The 14079-nt window shown below is 31.7% G+C and overlaps 1 protein-coding gene across 1 annotated transcript; it reads right to left on the bottom strand.

Annotated features, from left to right (window-relative positions):
* Positions 1-10597: 10597 nt before the first annotated feature.
* LOC120067925 (phloretin 4'-O-glucosyltransferase-like) lies at positions 10598-13974 on the bottom strand. The gene is made up of 2 exons (XM_039019566.2): positions 12700-13974; positions 10598-11137 (listed from the first exon to the last, which is right to left on the bottom strand). Exons 1-2 carry the CDS (start codon positions 13704-13706, stop codon positions 10714-10716), a joined length of 1431 nt encoding a protein of 476 aa, XP_038875494.1. The 5' UTR covers positions 13707-13974; the 3' UTR covers positions 10598-10713.
* Positions 13975-14079: the final 105 nt, after the last annotated feature.

Raw genomic sequence — 14079 nt, 5'->3', positions numbered from 1 at the left:
TAAGGAGAATATAGTATTCAATGCACCCATTTTAACCATACAATCGAGAAATTAATTAAAAACGGATTTAAAAAGGAAAAATTATTTAGGTACATGTTGGCTCGACTGCATCTATTTTTGTGTAGTTCACGTAATTACCTAATGAAAATTTGTCATATTTTTTTAATAAAAATTTGATTTTTGTACTATGTAACCACAAAAAAGATTACAATATTGGATAAGAAACACTAGGCTGAGTTTGTCACATGAGAGATGCCACAAATTTTGGTTACACAATTTGGATGGGTATTGCTAAAACCATTGGTATAATTCATGATCCACTCAATCAAATATTTTTCATTTGGAAGTACTCTTCTTGATAACTGAAAACAATTAAAATAAAAAAAATAAAAAAAAATAAAAAAAGAAGAATATGGTGAATAGAACCATTAACAAGTGACCATTGTTTTATGTTGTCTATATATTAATTATTATTTATATTATTTTATCTAGTAAAGAAAATGTGAGAGTATGGAGACCTAAAATTTTTACACAATAAATATATATATATATATATATTTGCTATATATATTTATGCATTAGCTATCTGATGTGCAATGGTTACGCGCAAGCAAATGCGGTCAAGTTATAATATATTAAAACGGTTTAAGAGGTTGAATATCGTCCTCATGGATCAACAAACAACTTTCACTTAACTATTTAGAACCGTATCGATTTTAGCTAGGAAATTGAAAAGACGAACGGCATGGTTTTTATTAAATAATAGTGAGAAAACAAGACAAAAATTGAAATTTCAAAATTAAAAATGTTCTAGGGTGTCAATTTTCATTACATACTTCATTTATTGAACAATATTTAGGTCAATCATGGAATTAAGCATACCGTTTGTCTAAGTATAGAAACTAAGTATTGAATCATTGTCTTTTGAAAACAATTCTTTCTCATGCGCGATCCTAAATGATAACTAACGTCGTGATATCGAGTTAAAATCCATGACATTAAACATTTTCCTCATCAACTTTTACTACTCCTCTAACTACATACGTAATAGGTTTAATAGCAATTTAATATTACAAGTCTAATCAAACATACAATCTACCAAATTGAACATACAATCTAACATTTATCGATGGCCAATCAAAGTCAATTTAAACAGTAACATTAAAAGATAATTAGCTATACAATTCTTTGAAATCTCTAAATATTAACTCAAATCCATATGTAAATCCAATAACACCCTAAAACAAAGAGTCTAGCCACTCATGGTTTTCGAGAATATATTTTTATACAAAATCGATAGCATTCAAGTAGAGAAAAATGAAGAATCAGAGAAAACCCCATCTAAAATGCTCCTCTTTTGGTAGAAATCGTCACTCTTCTCTCTGTTAGCACGTCGAGAAATTGAACGGTCTCCACAATCAATCGTCACTCACTATTCTTGGGCAAGAACTCTCTCTTTTTAGTCTCAAAATTATGTTTTAATGTCTCCCCTACCTTTTGATACATAGCAATTTTCCTCTCTTTTCTTCACTTCCTTTGGTCCCTTACTCGGTTTTGACTCATTTAAGTCTAATTCAGTCCTTTTTGGCTTATTTTGAGTGTAATTAGCTTCTCGATTATAAATCTTGGAAATCATTGCAAATATAATAAAAACATAAACAATCCTAAATCTAAGGCAAATAATCTACATTTTGTGTGTGCTTTACTATCAATCAAAATATAATTATTTGCATTACTCGTGACAATGAAAGAAACATTAGAAGTAAAAAAATTATAATTTTAAAATTTAAAGGGGAAAATAGTAAGGTTATGAACTCATCGTTTCAAATTGGGATTTCTACCTAAAAGTAAGGTTGGCAAAAATCCCTGCGGGGTCGGATCCCTGCCCCGATTGGGGTGGGTAATCCCCAATTTGACCGGAGATGGGGGTCAAACTGTGGATCCTAACCGAGTCCCCGCGAGGACGGGAAGAGTATCCTGCCCCGTCCCCATCCCTGATTAAATTTGTTATTATATATATATATATATATATATATATATATCAATTATAAATATATATTAATGAAAAATATCTATATATTTATATATATTTATATTTCTATATATATATAAAAAAAATGGGAATGGTTCCCCATAGGGACACGTTTCCCGGGAATCCTTGTCCCTGTCCCAGCCAATTGAAGGCAGGGATGAGGAGTTTCCCGCCTCGATCCCATTGCCAACTCTACCTAAAAGGCCTTAAAAATAAACTCATATTATGTTAATGTCTTGAACATTTCATTTTTTTACAAAAAATACCAATTAGTCTCCATATTTTCATTAATATCAGTGGTTATTTACAATTAGCCCTCACCTATGTTATATATATATACATATATTATCCTCTCTCCCCCATGCACATGCATATGGTCTCTCACTCATGCACATGCATATTCTCTCTCCCTCATGCATATATTCTCTCCCCCATGCTTCAAGGCCATTTCTTCCTCTTCCATCTTTTTTATCCTTCTGGTGATGTGAGTTACAAGCGAGAGATGGATGGCATGGGGCGATTTGGCGATGGGGCGAGTACGGTACGGCAAGAACGACAATGGCATACTCGAAGCGGACGAATGACAATGATGGTTTTAGAGCAAATGAACGGCGAAGACGGATTCGGAGTAGATGAACGATGATCCCAATTCAAATTTTAGTTTTTTTTTCCTATTTTTTATATATTCTATATGTACTTATTTATTTATTTATTTCTCTTTCCTCCATGCATACTCTCTCTCCCTTATGCATATTATCTCTACCCCATGCATACTTTCTCTCTCCCATGTATATTCTCTCTCCCCCACGCATGCATACTTTCTCTCTACCCCAGGCATATATTCTCTCTCCCCAGCAATATATTTCTTATATTCTCTTCCCCATAATTCACACCAATATCTTCCTCTTCCCTCTCTTTTCTCCTTTCCCCTTCCTCTCTTTTCTCCTTCCGGCGGTGTGAGTTACAGGAGGTAGACGGGGCGAATTGATGGCCCGACACGAGATGACACGAACGACTTGGGACAAATGAATGGTGCAGATGGCATGGGGCCAATCGACAATGATGGGTTGAGCAGATTCGGTCGAAGGCACAGAAGGTGAGCAAATCCGATTGACGACGACAGGGAGATCCATGACGATCATGGCTGAAGAATAAGATATGAAGATGGAGGGTTATGTATTATAAACTACCATATGAAGTTGGACTTTACTTTTTTTCCTATTTTTTATATATACTGTGATATATATGTACTTCTTTTTAGTTTTTGTAGGAAATTTGATGTATACTGTGGTATATGTATTCGTTTATATAATATACAGGAGTATTTTTTTTATTTAGACTTATTATATTATGATATATATACTGTGGTGTAAATGAACTTTATAAAGACTTATATACTGTGGTGTAAATGAAATTTATGAAGATTTACATATTGTGGTATATTTCATATATTGGTTTAGACGGTGATTTATGGCAAACATTGAGCAATCTGTCAAAATGTTCTAAGGTATATTTAAAATGATCATTAATCAATAAAAAAACCAATAAATTAATTTGTGAAAATCAACGTAAATAAAAAAAATAAAAATTTCATTAAATGCATTTTTTTCAAATTGAAAAATAAAAAAAAATTAAAATAAATGCATCTTCTCTATCCAATTGATAAATGATAAAAGCTATATTAAATGTATTTTCTCTTTCTATCGTTAAAATAGCTTCAAAAATATGAAAAATATATTAAAAAAACAAATATAAATAAATATAAAAAATGGTAAAACCGTTAAAAAAATAACACTAAAAGACTTTTCTTAAAAAAATTAAATTTAAAGACCTTTATGAAAATATATGACCAAAGATATGCTTTTTAAATAAAAATCTCTTTCAGCTTTCATTTATGAAAGTGGGCCCATCTTTTAAAAACTTATTTCTGGGTCCATTTGCTGATGAAGATGAAGTCAGCGTAGGTGTAAAATTAAGTTTATACTTTTATCTTCTTCAATTTTCATCCACATTTCATAAAATGAAGTTACAAATGTGCTACAAAAAACAAACCTTATGGGAAAAAAATGTTGGGTTTGAAGATTTAAGAATAAAATACATCTTAAACTAAATTTCAATGATTGAAAGTGTATTTTTCTCAAAAAAATAAATCAATTGAATAGGCCAGTACGATTTTGAACTTTTAAGACTTTTTTGGTCAATTTTACCCCATTGAAGCTTTACTTTTTTAGATTCACCTTAAAACTTAGTTTGAAAACTCCACCTTACCTTGTGTTCATCTACCTTGGTAGTTCTTCTATATTCAACTCAAATCATCTAATCAAATTCAATCTTAAAATTAGTTTCTTTTTAGTTTATTAATACATTTGGTTACTTTATCACCTCATTAATTTATGTATGCAAGAAATTTTAATAAATCGTAATAATGATAAAGATTAAATTATTATAAAATTAATGGGTAAAGACTAGTAATAGAACTTAACGTACAATGACTAAGTTATTTATTCCTTAAAATGTTTAAAGACTAAGTATTTTTTTTAACCTCAATAATTTATAAATTTAATGTTTGGATTGGTTATCAAACACCATCTTATTTTTAGTTCTTGAAAAATAAAAATAAAAACGACCAACGAAACAAGAAATATGAATATTTTCGAATGGAGTTATTATTGCTTTTCACCAAATTTAAAGATGAAAAAATTTAAACTACGAACCTCTTGATGTTTAATATATTTAGATACCAATAGAATTAAACTCTAGTTGGCTTTGAAGTGGTCATTAGTTGGTTTGGTTAACGTCATTTTCATAGTCATAATCGAGACTCAAAATTTGGGACCCAAATTAATGAACAAAGGCAACGGATTACGATTGTGATTCTTTTCCCTGTCGATTTCATTTTAGAAATATCAGACTTGTGATTGTGGACTTCGAAAAAGTGGGGAAGATTTTAACAAAAAAAACAATACAAAACCATTTTAACCGTGAAATACATCGTATTTCTAAATTACTATAGATTCTTTAATGAAAATTTCATTTGTCATTCAATCGTCTGTTTAGAATGTATTTTCAAGTATTTAATTTAAAAATAGGTTATTTTAAAAAATATTAGAGTGTTTGACAACCACTAAAAAAAGATGTGGAAATGTATTTTCAATATTTTCTTTGTCAAAAGTGTTTAAATAAAAATGAAATTTTTGAAAAACATTTTTTTCTCAAGTCAATCCAAACGAGCCCTAAATCACTTTTCTTGTAACAATGAAAGGTGAAGCGCCATCGTTTAAATCTTAAAATTAGTACTAAAAAGAACCATTCACGTACGAGAACGTATGAATTTCGTCTTGAAATTTATGTTACTACGCCCCACGCGTAGGCGTCTCGACGATCTTGCTCGGACCGGGCGTCGTTGGCTCCACCTGTTATCTCCTTCTACGACATGCTATGCTATTTGGCCCATTGGCTCTAACTTCTTGAAGGGTTCGCCGAAGAAGGAGAGAGCAGGCAGCTGTGGTGAAGCCGGATGCTGGAAGTATTAAAATGCGATCAGGTGCTAAAGCTTATCGTTATCGACTACATAATCAACTTGGTATGATTAAACTGACAAAGACTCCGTTTTTTCCTCTTTTCGATTTGAATTTGATGAAGTGAAGACACTTTTCGAGCCTCCATCGGTCGAGCGTTCTTCGGACGTCGATCAATGTTCGTGCTATAAGCAAAGATTCTGAGTCGGCTCTCATAAGGAACCCCCTCCAATACACCAAAAATCTGCATATTTGCCTAAGTCTTCAAAATAGTAGGTCTATTGAATTTGCTATATTGGTCATTTACACCCATGTAAATCAATAAACGTATAAAATATTAGTATTTTCAACTCAGATATTTTATAAAGAGAGATAAAATATTATGTGGTCTATTCCTATACAAACCACAAAATATTTTATACAAAATCGATAGCATTCAAGTAGAGAAAAAGGAAGAATCAGAGAAACCTCATCCAAAATGCTCATCTTTTGGTAGAAATCGTCACTCTTCTCTCCGCTAGCAAGTTGGAAAGTTGAACAGTCTCCACAATCAATCGTCGCTCACTATTCTTGGACAAGAACTCTTTCTTTTTGGTCTCAAAATTATGTTTGAATGTCTTCCAATTAGGTCAAAATTTTCCCTCAGTGTTCATAGTCGTTCAATTAATCAGAGGCTCGAAATTTGGCATCCAAATCTTTACCAAAATTTTCAAATAAGGAAAGTCAACATTGCAACGCTTCGACAACAGTGTTGCAACGCTGGTCTGTTTTTGCCAAAGTGTTGCAACGCCCAGGCTTAGCATTGCAATGTTGCCTCCTAAAGTGCAACTACTGCCTTTTTAACGTTAAACACCATCCCACATCGTAGCGTTGCAACGCTACGGCGACCAGTGTTGCAACACTCCCCTACCTTTTGATACATAGCAATTTTCCTCTCTTTTCTTCACTTTCTTTGGTCCCTTACTTGGTTTTGACTCATTTAAGTCTAATTTAGTCCTTTTTGGCTTATTTTGAGTGTAATTAACTTCTCGATTATAAATTTTGAAAATCGTTGCAAATATGATAAAAACATATTAAAAACAATCCTAAATCTAAGGCAAATAATCCATATTTTGTGTATGTTTCATGTTGAAATGCCTTGAATCTGTTTGCTGGCGCTTCGAACAACATAGTACGGGAGTCTCGCTATTTATTTATCTGCAATTATTTACGATTTTGACCCTAGGTTTTAGAGTAGTGCGATATATAAACTCTCTAACCTAGAGACGCCGTTTTTTATGTAATTTTGAAAACATTCTCTCAAATAATATTGTTCTCCCTCTACCCGTGGACGTAGCTAACACACTATTAGTGAACCACGTATATCTGTGTGTCGATCTTCCCTACTCTACATTCCTTTTTATGTTCTTTAATTGTCAATTTCGCAACATTTCACTATCAATCAAAATATAATTATTTGCATTACTCGTGACAATGAAAGAAACATTAGAAGTAAAAAAATTATAGTTTTAAAATTTAAAGGGGAAAATATGTGTTTTAGTGTACTTGTTATGGTATCCACTTTAAATATATATTGTCCCCCCTCTCTGTTGTCCCCCTCCCCTTCATCCCCCACACCCTGCCATCCCCCCGTCCCTTCATCCCGTTTCGTTTCCTTTCTCTTCCGTCCCCCTTTTCCCCTAAGTCCCCCCATCAATTCAAATCTCCTCTCCTTTCCCTATTATTTTCTCTTCTTCTCTTTGTTTTTTTCTAATAAATGTTATTCGTAGGTTGTGTTTGTGTTATTATTCCGATAAAAAGTTTTGTTTCAGATTGGAATTAGGATATTCATTTGTTTATGAATAAAATTGTTATTCTATTTTTTGTTTGTATATGGATATAATGAAGGATGAATTATTTGTGTATTTTGGTTTTAATTTTGTACATGAGATTCATTTGTTAATATTGAAGTTTAATCTTTCCTTTTTTATGGATATAATATACTTTAAGTTTTAAAATGAAATTGTTAGTGATGTTTAAAGCAAATTAACTAAATTTCACATTTTTTTACTTGCTAGTGTTAAATCATCGATTGACCCAAAAAACTTAATTTGATAGGTAAAGGTAAATTTTATATTATATAAAAAAAAAAAAAAAAAAAAAAACTCTAGTAAAGAGTCGTTTTGTTTGATTGATTAAAAAGATTGTGAGGAAAAATGAAAACTTTGAAAAAAAAAGATAGAAAATGGAAAACATTTGACCCTTTAGTTTCATTTATTTAGCTTTTATCAATAAACGTTCACAATCGAAAATATTTTGCCCTTTTTCCTTACTAATGTTCAAGTCACATGCTTGACTGAAATCACTTCAAATATGACATTTAGGTGCACAACAAAAGCAAGGAGATAGACCTTCAAACAACTAGGCACGTTATGACAACTTTCAGTTCTTGGTTAGTGAATTTAGAAACTTAATTTGATTGTTATGTGACTATCCTACAGTTATGGTAGCCACTTCAAATATGAGTGTTCTAGTGGATTTAGGAACTTCATTTATTTGTTTTGTGGCTATCCTACAGTTATGGTAGCCACTTTAAATATATGTGTTTTAGTGTACTTTTTGTCACTTTGTGGTTTAAATGCCATTTAGGTGGAACTGGGACACATTCATAGCCTGGGGAAGAGGGGGGAAGTATATGTGGAACTTTGTTCTTAGATTTATTTGTAGAGATCCGAGAGTTGAGTTATATGCTTTTAGGACTATCGAATGACGGGTTTAGCCTTGAAAGAAATTTAGGTGGATTTAGAGGGGAGGGATTCACTTTGACGCTTTCTATGCATTTGTTGTTACATTGTGGTTTAAATGGCATTTAGGTGGAACCAAGATACGTTCATAGCTTGGGAGGGGAGGGGGATATATATATTGTAATTGTGTTTTAGATTATCTTGAAGCCTAATTGTGGACTTTAAAGGAACAAGTTCTTGGCTTATTTATAGGGATCCGATAGTTGTGGAGGTTTAAAGGGCGTTTACCTATTTGTTTAAGTGAATTTACGATATGCTCGTAATGTGGGGGAGGGGTTTACGTTTTAATTATAACCATTTTAATCACATTTTAGATAGTAAAATCGCTATTTGTGGTATTCATGCTAATTATAAGCATTGACAACATGTTTGTAGCTTGAGAGAGGGAACATTCCTCGTAATCATTTTAGATATTTTGTTTTTCCTATTTGTTGTTCGTGTAAATTCTTAAAGATTGTTTTTTGGAGATTGCAAGAAGATTTTGTGAGATGATTACTTAGTTTGATTTAGTATCTCACTTATTTTGGCATAGGGTATTTGACTTAGGAAAGATTAAATTTTCTTTTTTGTATAGGGGATTTGTAAGAAGTTAGAAAAGCTCAAATTTAATTGTATATACCGTTTTTGTTCGTAAAATTTTATAGCTTGTGTATTTAATATTAGTCTTATTTTTAAATATATAAGCTTACTTTTGTTATATTTATCCTCAATTGATTTGTTTGAAGATTAATTTTTGTTTGTGCATAATTAGGTATTAAGGAAATAAAAAAATTGGTTATTTGATTGTTAAAAATATATATATATATATATATATATATATAAAATTATAAACAACTTATGTCGATGCAAATAAACGTTGGCAGAAATCCATCTATTGAATTGAAATTTTGTTGTTTAGGACTATGCTTTTCCCGACATAAATTATATTTTGTTGAAAAAAAACATACACCGACGCAAGCAATTGTGGTGCCAAAAATGGTATTTATGACAAAGAAAATCGTTTTCGTCAGGAGGAACTTCTCCTGACATGGATACGATGACGATTATGCCGATGCAAAAAAATACGTTGCATAACCTATCCCGACGTTTTTTTGCATGGAAAAAGGTGAAAATTCTTGTAGTGGCCATGATGTAAGAAATATTTACAATATGTGATTGAAAAGCTCACAAAACTAGAAGCGACAAACATAAACTCATCTCACATAGCTAAAAAAAAATATAGATGGACAATTTACAGCTGCACATAGACAAGTTCGTAAATAGATTTATTGTAACCTGTAGAACATGCATAACAAAAGAAGGAAAATAAACAAAGAACAACAAGGAAGATTATAAGTAAGAAATCAAAATCCCTAACCACTAAGAAAAACAACACATGGTTTATATTTTTGGCAGCAGAAAAAATATATATTGATATCATAACTAGTAAGCTAAAGGTCAAAGATCTAAAGACGATGGATATAATCTAAAAAAGTATCCATTAACAAAAACCAAAGCAGATATTGATAAGAGCGATAAAAACAGAGATGGCAGCAAAAACAAATCCAAATCTCAATTGAAAACTGAATACGATATCTAAAAAAAAGCAGATCGAAAGATGATTGTACCTTGGAAAGTGAAGAAAAGGAAGAAGAAAAGAAAATGAAAGACCCAATTGAGGGAATCTACTAGCATCTTCCAAAGCTAAAATAAGGAGTATTTGTTTTAGTGTCAAAAACAACGGTAAATATAATATTTTTTTTTATAAAGATATTGTAATTAAAGTATGGAATGGGGGATTGAACCTCATATCAAACACTGTGCCACGAGGTATTGGTAAATATAATAATTTTCTCCAATCATGAGCTCCTAATTTATTTTATCTTTATTTTATTATATCCTTAAAAGTGAAAATCACAACTTCCAATCAATTTCCCATTAATTATCGTTATATTATCATTGTGTGTATGATTTTAATTCATGATCTTTTATTCTATTTGAATTTTCAAAGATTATGAAATTTTGATTTAACTCGACATTTTTATTATGTGTGTTCATATGTCATATCATATCAAATAATGATAACTTAATAATTTTGTTTATATTTTCATGTTTTTCTATTTTATCTTTAGAATTGGTTTTGCATTTCTCGATGATAACCTAATAGGAGATTATGCGTGTCTCTTTCGTTGAAAGTCTTGATTTAGTGATAGCAATGATAGATTTCTATTGTTGAAAGATTTACTAATGCGTCTCTCAAGTTAAATTTTCTTTTACCTACCAACTTAAGCTTTTAAATCAATCAATTATTTAAGATAGTATCTCAAGGCTATATGACAAATAATTTAACACTAACTCATTACAAATTATGAAATCCAAGGGTACTGTCCAACATTATCATCTAAGAACAAATTTGATCCACAAAAGCCTTGAAGTTGGAATGTGATGAACCACCCTCACTAGCAGCTTCCTTAGCCAACTTCTTCCATTTAACAGCATTCTTCCTTATCTCTTTCCCTTTCTCTGAATCTCCCATCACCAACTCCAAGCATCTTTTTATCTCCTCTCCCTTGACCACACTGCCGTCGTCGTCGTCGTCGTCCGCCTCCAGCCTCACTCCCGTCTCCGAAAAATCTCGAATGATCTTCGCATTGGTCGCTTGATCCGACCACTGCGGAAACACTACCATCGGAACCCCACAAACCAAACTCTCCAAAGTAGAGTTCCAACCACAGTGAGTCAGAAAACATCCTGTTGCAGGGCTTGATAGAACTTCCAGTTGGGAACTCCACGATATTATCTTCCCTTCACGTTCTAGTTCTTCGCTGTATAAACTAAAAGATTAAAATACTATTTGACAATATTTCGTTTCTAGTTTTTTTTTTTTTCACGAAATTTATATTTGTTTTCTTTCAATTTCTTTATTGTTATTATTTTTACCTATCTAAAAAGAAACATTTGGTTTCAAATTCTAAAAATAAAAATAAGATTTTAAAAATTACTGTCTCAATTTGATAATCCTTTTATTTTTGTTTTTCTGTTTCAAAAGTTTTCCACCTCCATAAGAAACGCATTTCAATTGTAAGCAAAATTTGAAAATAAATTTAAATTTTCAAAAAACTACTTTTTTTTTTTTTTTTTTTTTTAGTTTCTAAAATTTAGTTTGATTTTTTAAAATATATTTAAAAAGTAGGTAATGAAAAAATAAAAGACAACATATATAAGTAGTGATGGTAAGCTTTTATTTTCCGAAATAGAAAACTAAAAACAAAATTATTACCTAATCAGTCTCTTTTTTTTTTTTTTCTTTTTCAAAACTTGATCTAATTTTTCAAAAAATGTTAGTAGAAAGTGAATATAAAACATACAAATTTTTTACGTAAGAATATTCATGGTTGGATTGAGTTGGGTTGAGTTGGGTTAAAAGACATTGTAAACTCAACCCAATTATTTGGATTATAAGTTTCTTCAATACAAATACCTCTTATTAAAAAAATGAATATAACCCAACTCAATTATGAAACATTTGGATTGGGTTGGTTTAAGTAAATCAGATCATTTATCTAAATTTTTTTATCTAAAAAGAAGTAAATGTTAAGAAATAAAATTTTAATTTAATTATTTTCATTTGTTAAATTAAAATTAATAACTCAATTTCAATTTATATAATAGAATTTTTCTTTCTAAATGACTAAAAGCTAATTTTAGAAGCTCTTGGAGAATGAATTATGCAAAAAAAAAATTAAATTAAATTAAATAAGATTAAAATAAATATATATATTTAATTATACTATGAGTAAACAAATGCATTTTAAAGTTAATTATAAATTTGGGTTGGTTTCTATTGGTTTGGGTTACTTTAGATAAACCAATGAACTAACTCAATGGTAGAATTTTCATTTATTTGAATTCAACCTAACCCGATCTTTTTAGGTCATTTGGGTTTTTTTGAACACATCTAGTTTTGAGTGAAAGTTAATATTTATAAGTTTGTTTTTCAAAACCTAAGGCCCTGTTTGGTAATTTTTTCGTCTTTTGTTTTTAAAAATTATGTCTATTTCCTACCCATTTTTTACCCGGATCTGCATCTTTAAATTCCAAAAACAAAAACAAATTTTAAATGTTATTTTTTTTAGTTTTCAAAATTTGGCTTGATTTTTTAAAAACATTGGTAAAAAATAGATAACAAAAAAAAATTAAAGATAAAAATAGTGTCTAGACTTAATTTTAAAAAAAAAAACGAAAAACAAAAATATCACAAAAGAAAACCAAAATAATTATCAAATTCTGGCTCATATAAATTATTGTTGATATGAACCATCGTAAAAAAGACTTGTCAAAGAATATTTTTTCCCTTCTTAATATCATAAAATATTTTAATCCTTGCCTGTAATTCAATGTGTTCTCGTCTCCATCAACAGCTCGAACGACCCACAAAAACGGTCGTTTGAGGCTCAACAATCCTCTGGCAACCTCCTCATTCTGTAGCTTGGACAACGTCGAGATGCTACCAAACGATACGTAAACGACCGACGCCTGGGGTTTTGAGTTTAGCCAATCAATGTAATCCTCATTCTTCTTACTAGAAGGAAATAAATCCCCACCAAAAGAGACATCAGATGGATCCCGACCGTCAAGAAAAGCAGAAGGAATCAATGGTCCAATGGGTAACAAAGGAAAGAACTTGTTCATTGCTTGTAGCACATCATGCTCCAATTCATCAAACGTGTTGACAAGAATCGTTGGAATTTGATGATAATCATTGAGCAATAATAATTCAAAAAGCTTTTGAAGAATGGGGAGGGCAAATTGGTAAATATCAGAAGAATGAAAAAAAGAAGGAACATCATGGCCAGTGAATAAAGGAAGTTCAGGTAACTGAATTGTTTTGGAAGTGTCATTAAAAATGGTATGGAATGTTTGTTGGTAGCCATTGAAGTAATAATAGTACAAGGCAAAAACGGTGGCGGGTTGAATCCAAAGAGGATATGACGGAAGGTGGAGTGAACGCGCCACCGCAGCTGCCCATGGGAGGATTAAGGAATATACAACACAAGTGAAGGGTTGGCCTTGTTCGGCATTTGTTGTAATCATTTCTTTCATGGCATCAGAGCCTAGACGTTCCATCTCGGAGAAGAAATGCTTGGGGTCGTTCCCGGGTTTGAAACCGTCATCATAGCCGTCAGAGAAGGAGGCGAAGGAGAGATTTGGGAGAGATGGGATTTGGGACATGCGGCGGTAGACGGAGAGAGAGGTGAAGAAGGTGACGTGGAGGCGGTGGCGCGTGAGGCGTTTGGCGAATTGGAGGGAAGGGTTGATATGGCCTTGAACACAGAATGTTACTAAGAGTACGCGGCAGCGCTTGGCACCGGTGGTGTTGTCGTCCAGCTCCATATTGGGCCGTGGTGATTGGATATGGAAATTGGAAGATGACAAAAGCCTTTTGGCTGATTTAAGGTTCGATTTTGTTTATGAGGAAGGATAAAAAGGACTGGTCGGATATGATCAATTATCAAAACTGACGTTTGCTCTTACGTATTTCATTCGACAGTAAAAAACATGCCCAGAAACGCGGTACCACTAAGTACTCTAGTACCACTGAGTTCAATAATGACAGCTTGGATTAGGATCCATAAATTTGGCTAGAGACCCTATTGAACCTAAAATTATAGATTGGATTGCATGTGTCAAGTAACTAAAGTCATCCCGGTGTAAAATCAATATAATTTAAGTCCATTGTGAAATTTTGGGCCAAAAAAAGATTGGG

Source organism: Benincasa hispida, chromosome 12, assembly GCF_027475165.1.
Source record: "Benincasa hispida cultivar pf3 chromosome 12, pf3_genome.v1.1, whole genome shotgun sequence".
NCBI classification, from domain to species: domain Eukaryota; kingdom Viridiplantae; phylum Streptophyta; class Magnoliopsida; order Cucurbitales; family Cucurbitaceae; genus Benincasa; species Benincasa hispida.
This window is presented reverse-complemented; position numbering and strand designations above follow the sequence as displayed.

Excerpts from the sequence above, each read along its gene's own strand:
- LOC120067925 (XM_039019566.2), bottom strand. The coding sequence starts at position 13,706 with ATGGAGCTGGACGACAACACCACCGGTGCCAAGCGCTGCCGCGTACTC. Across the intron at positions 11,138-12,699 it reads GAGAACACATTGAATTACAG|CGAAGAACTAGAACGTGAAG; the intron begins GCAAGGATTAAA and ends TAGTTTATACAG.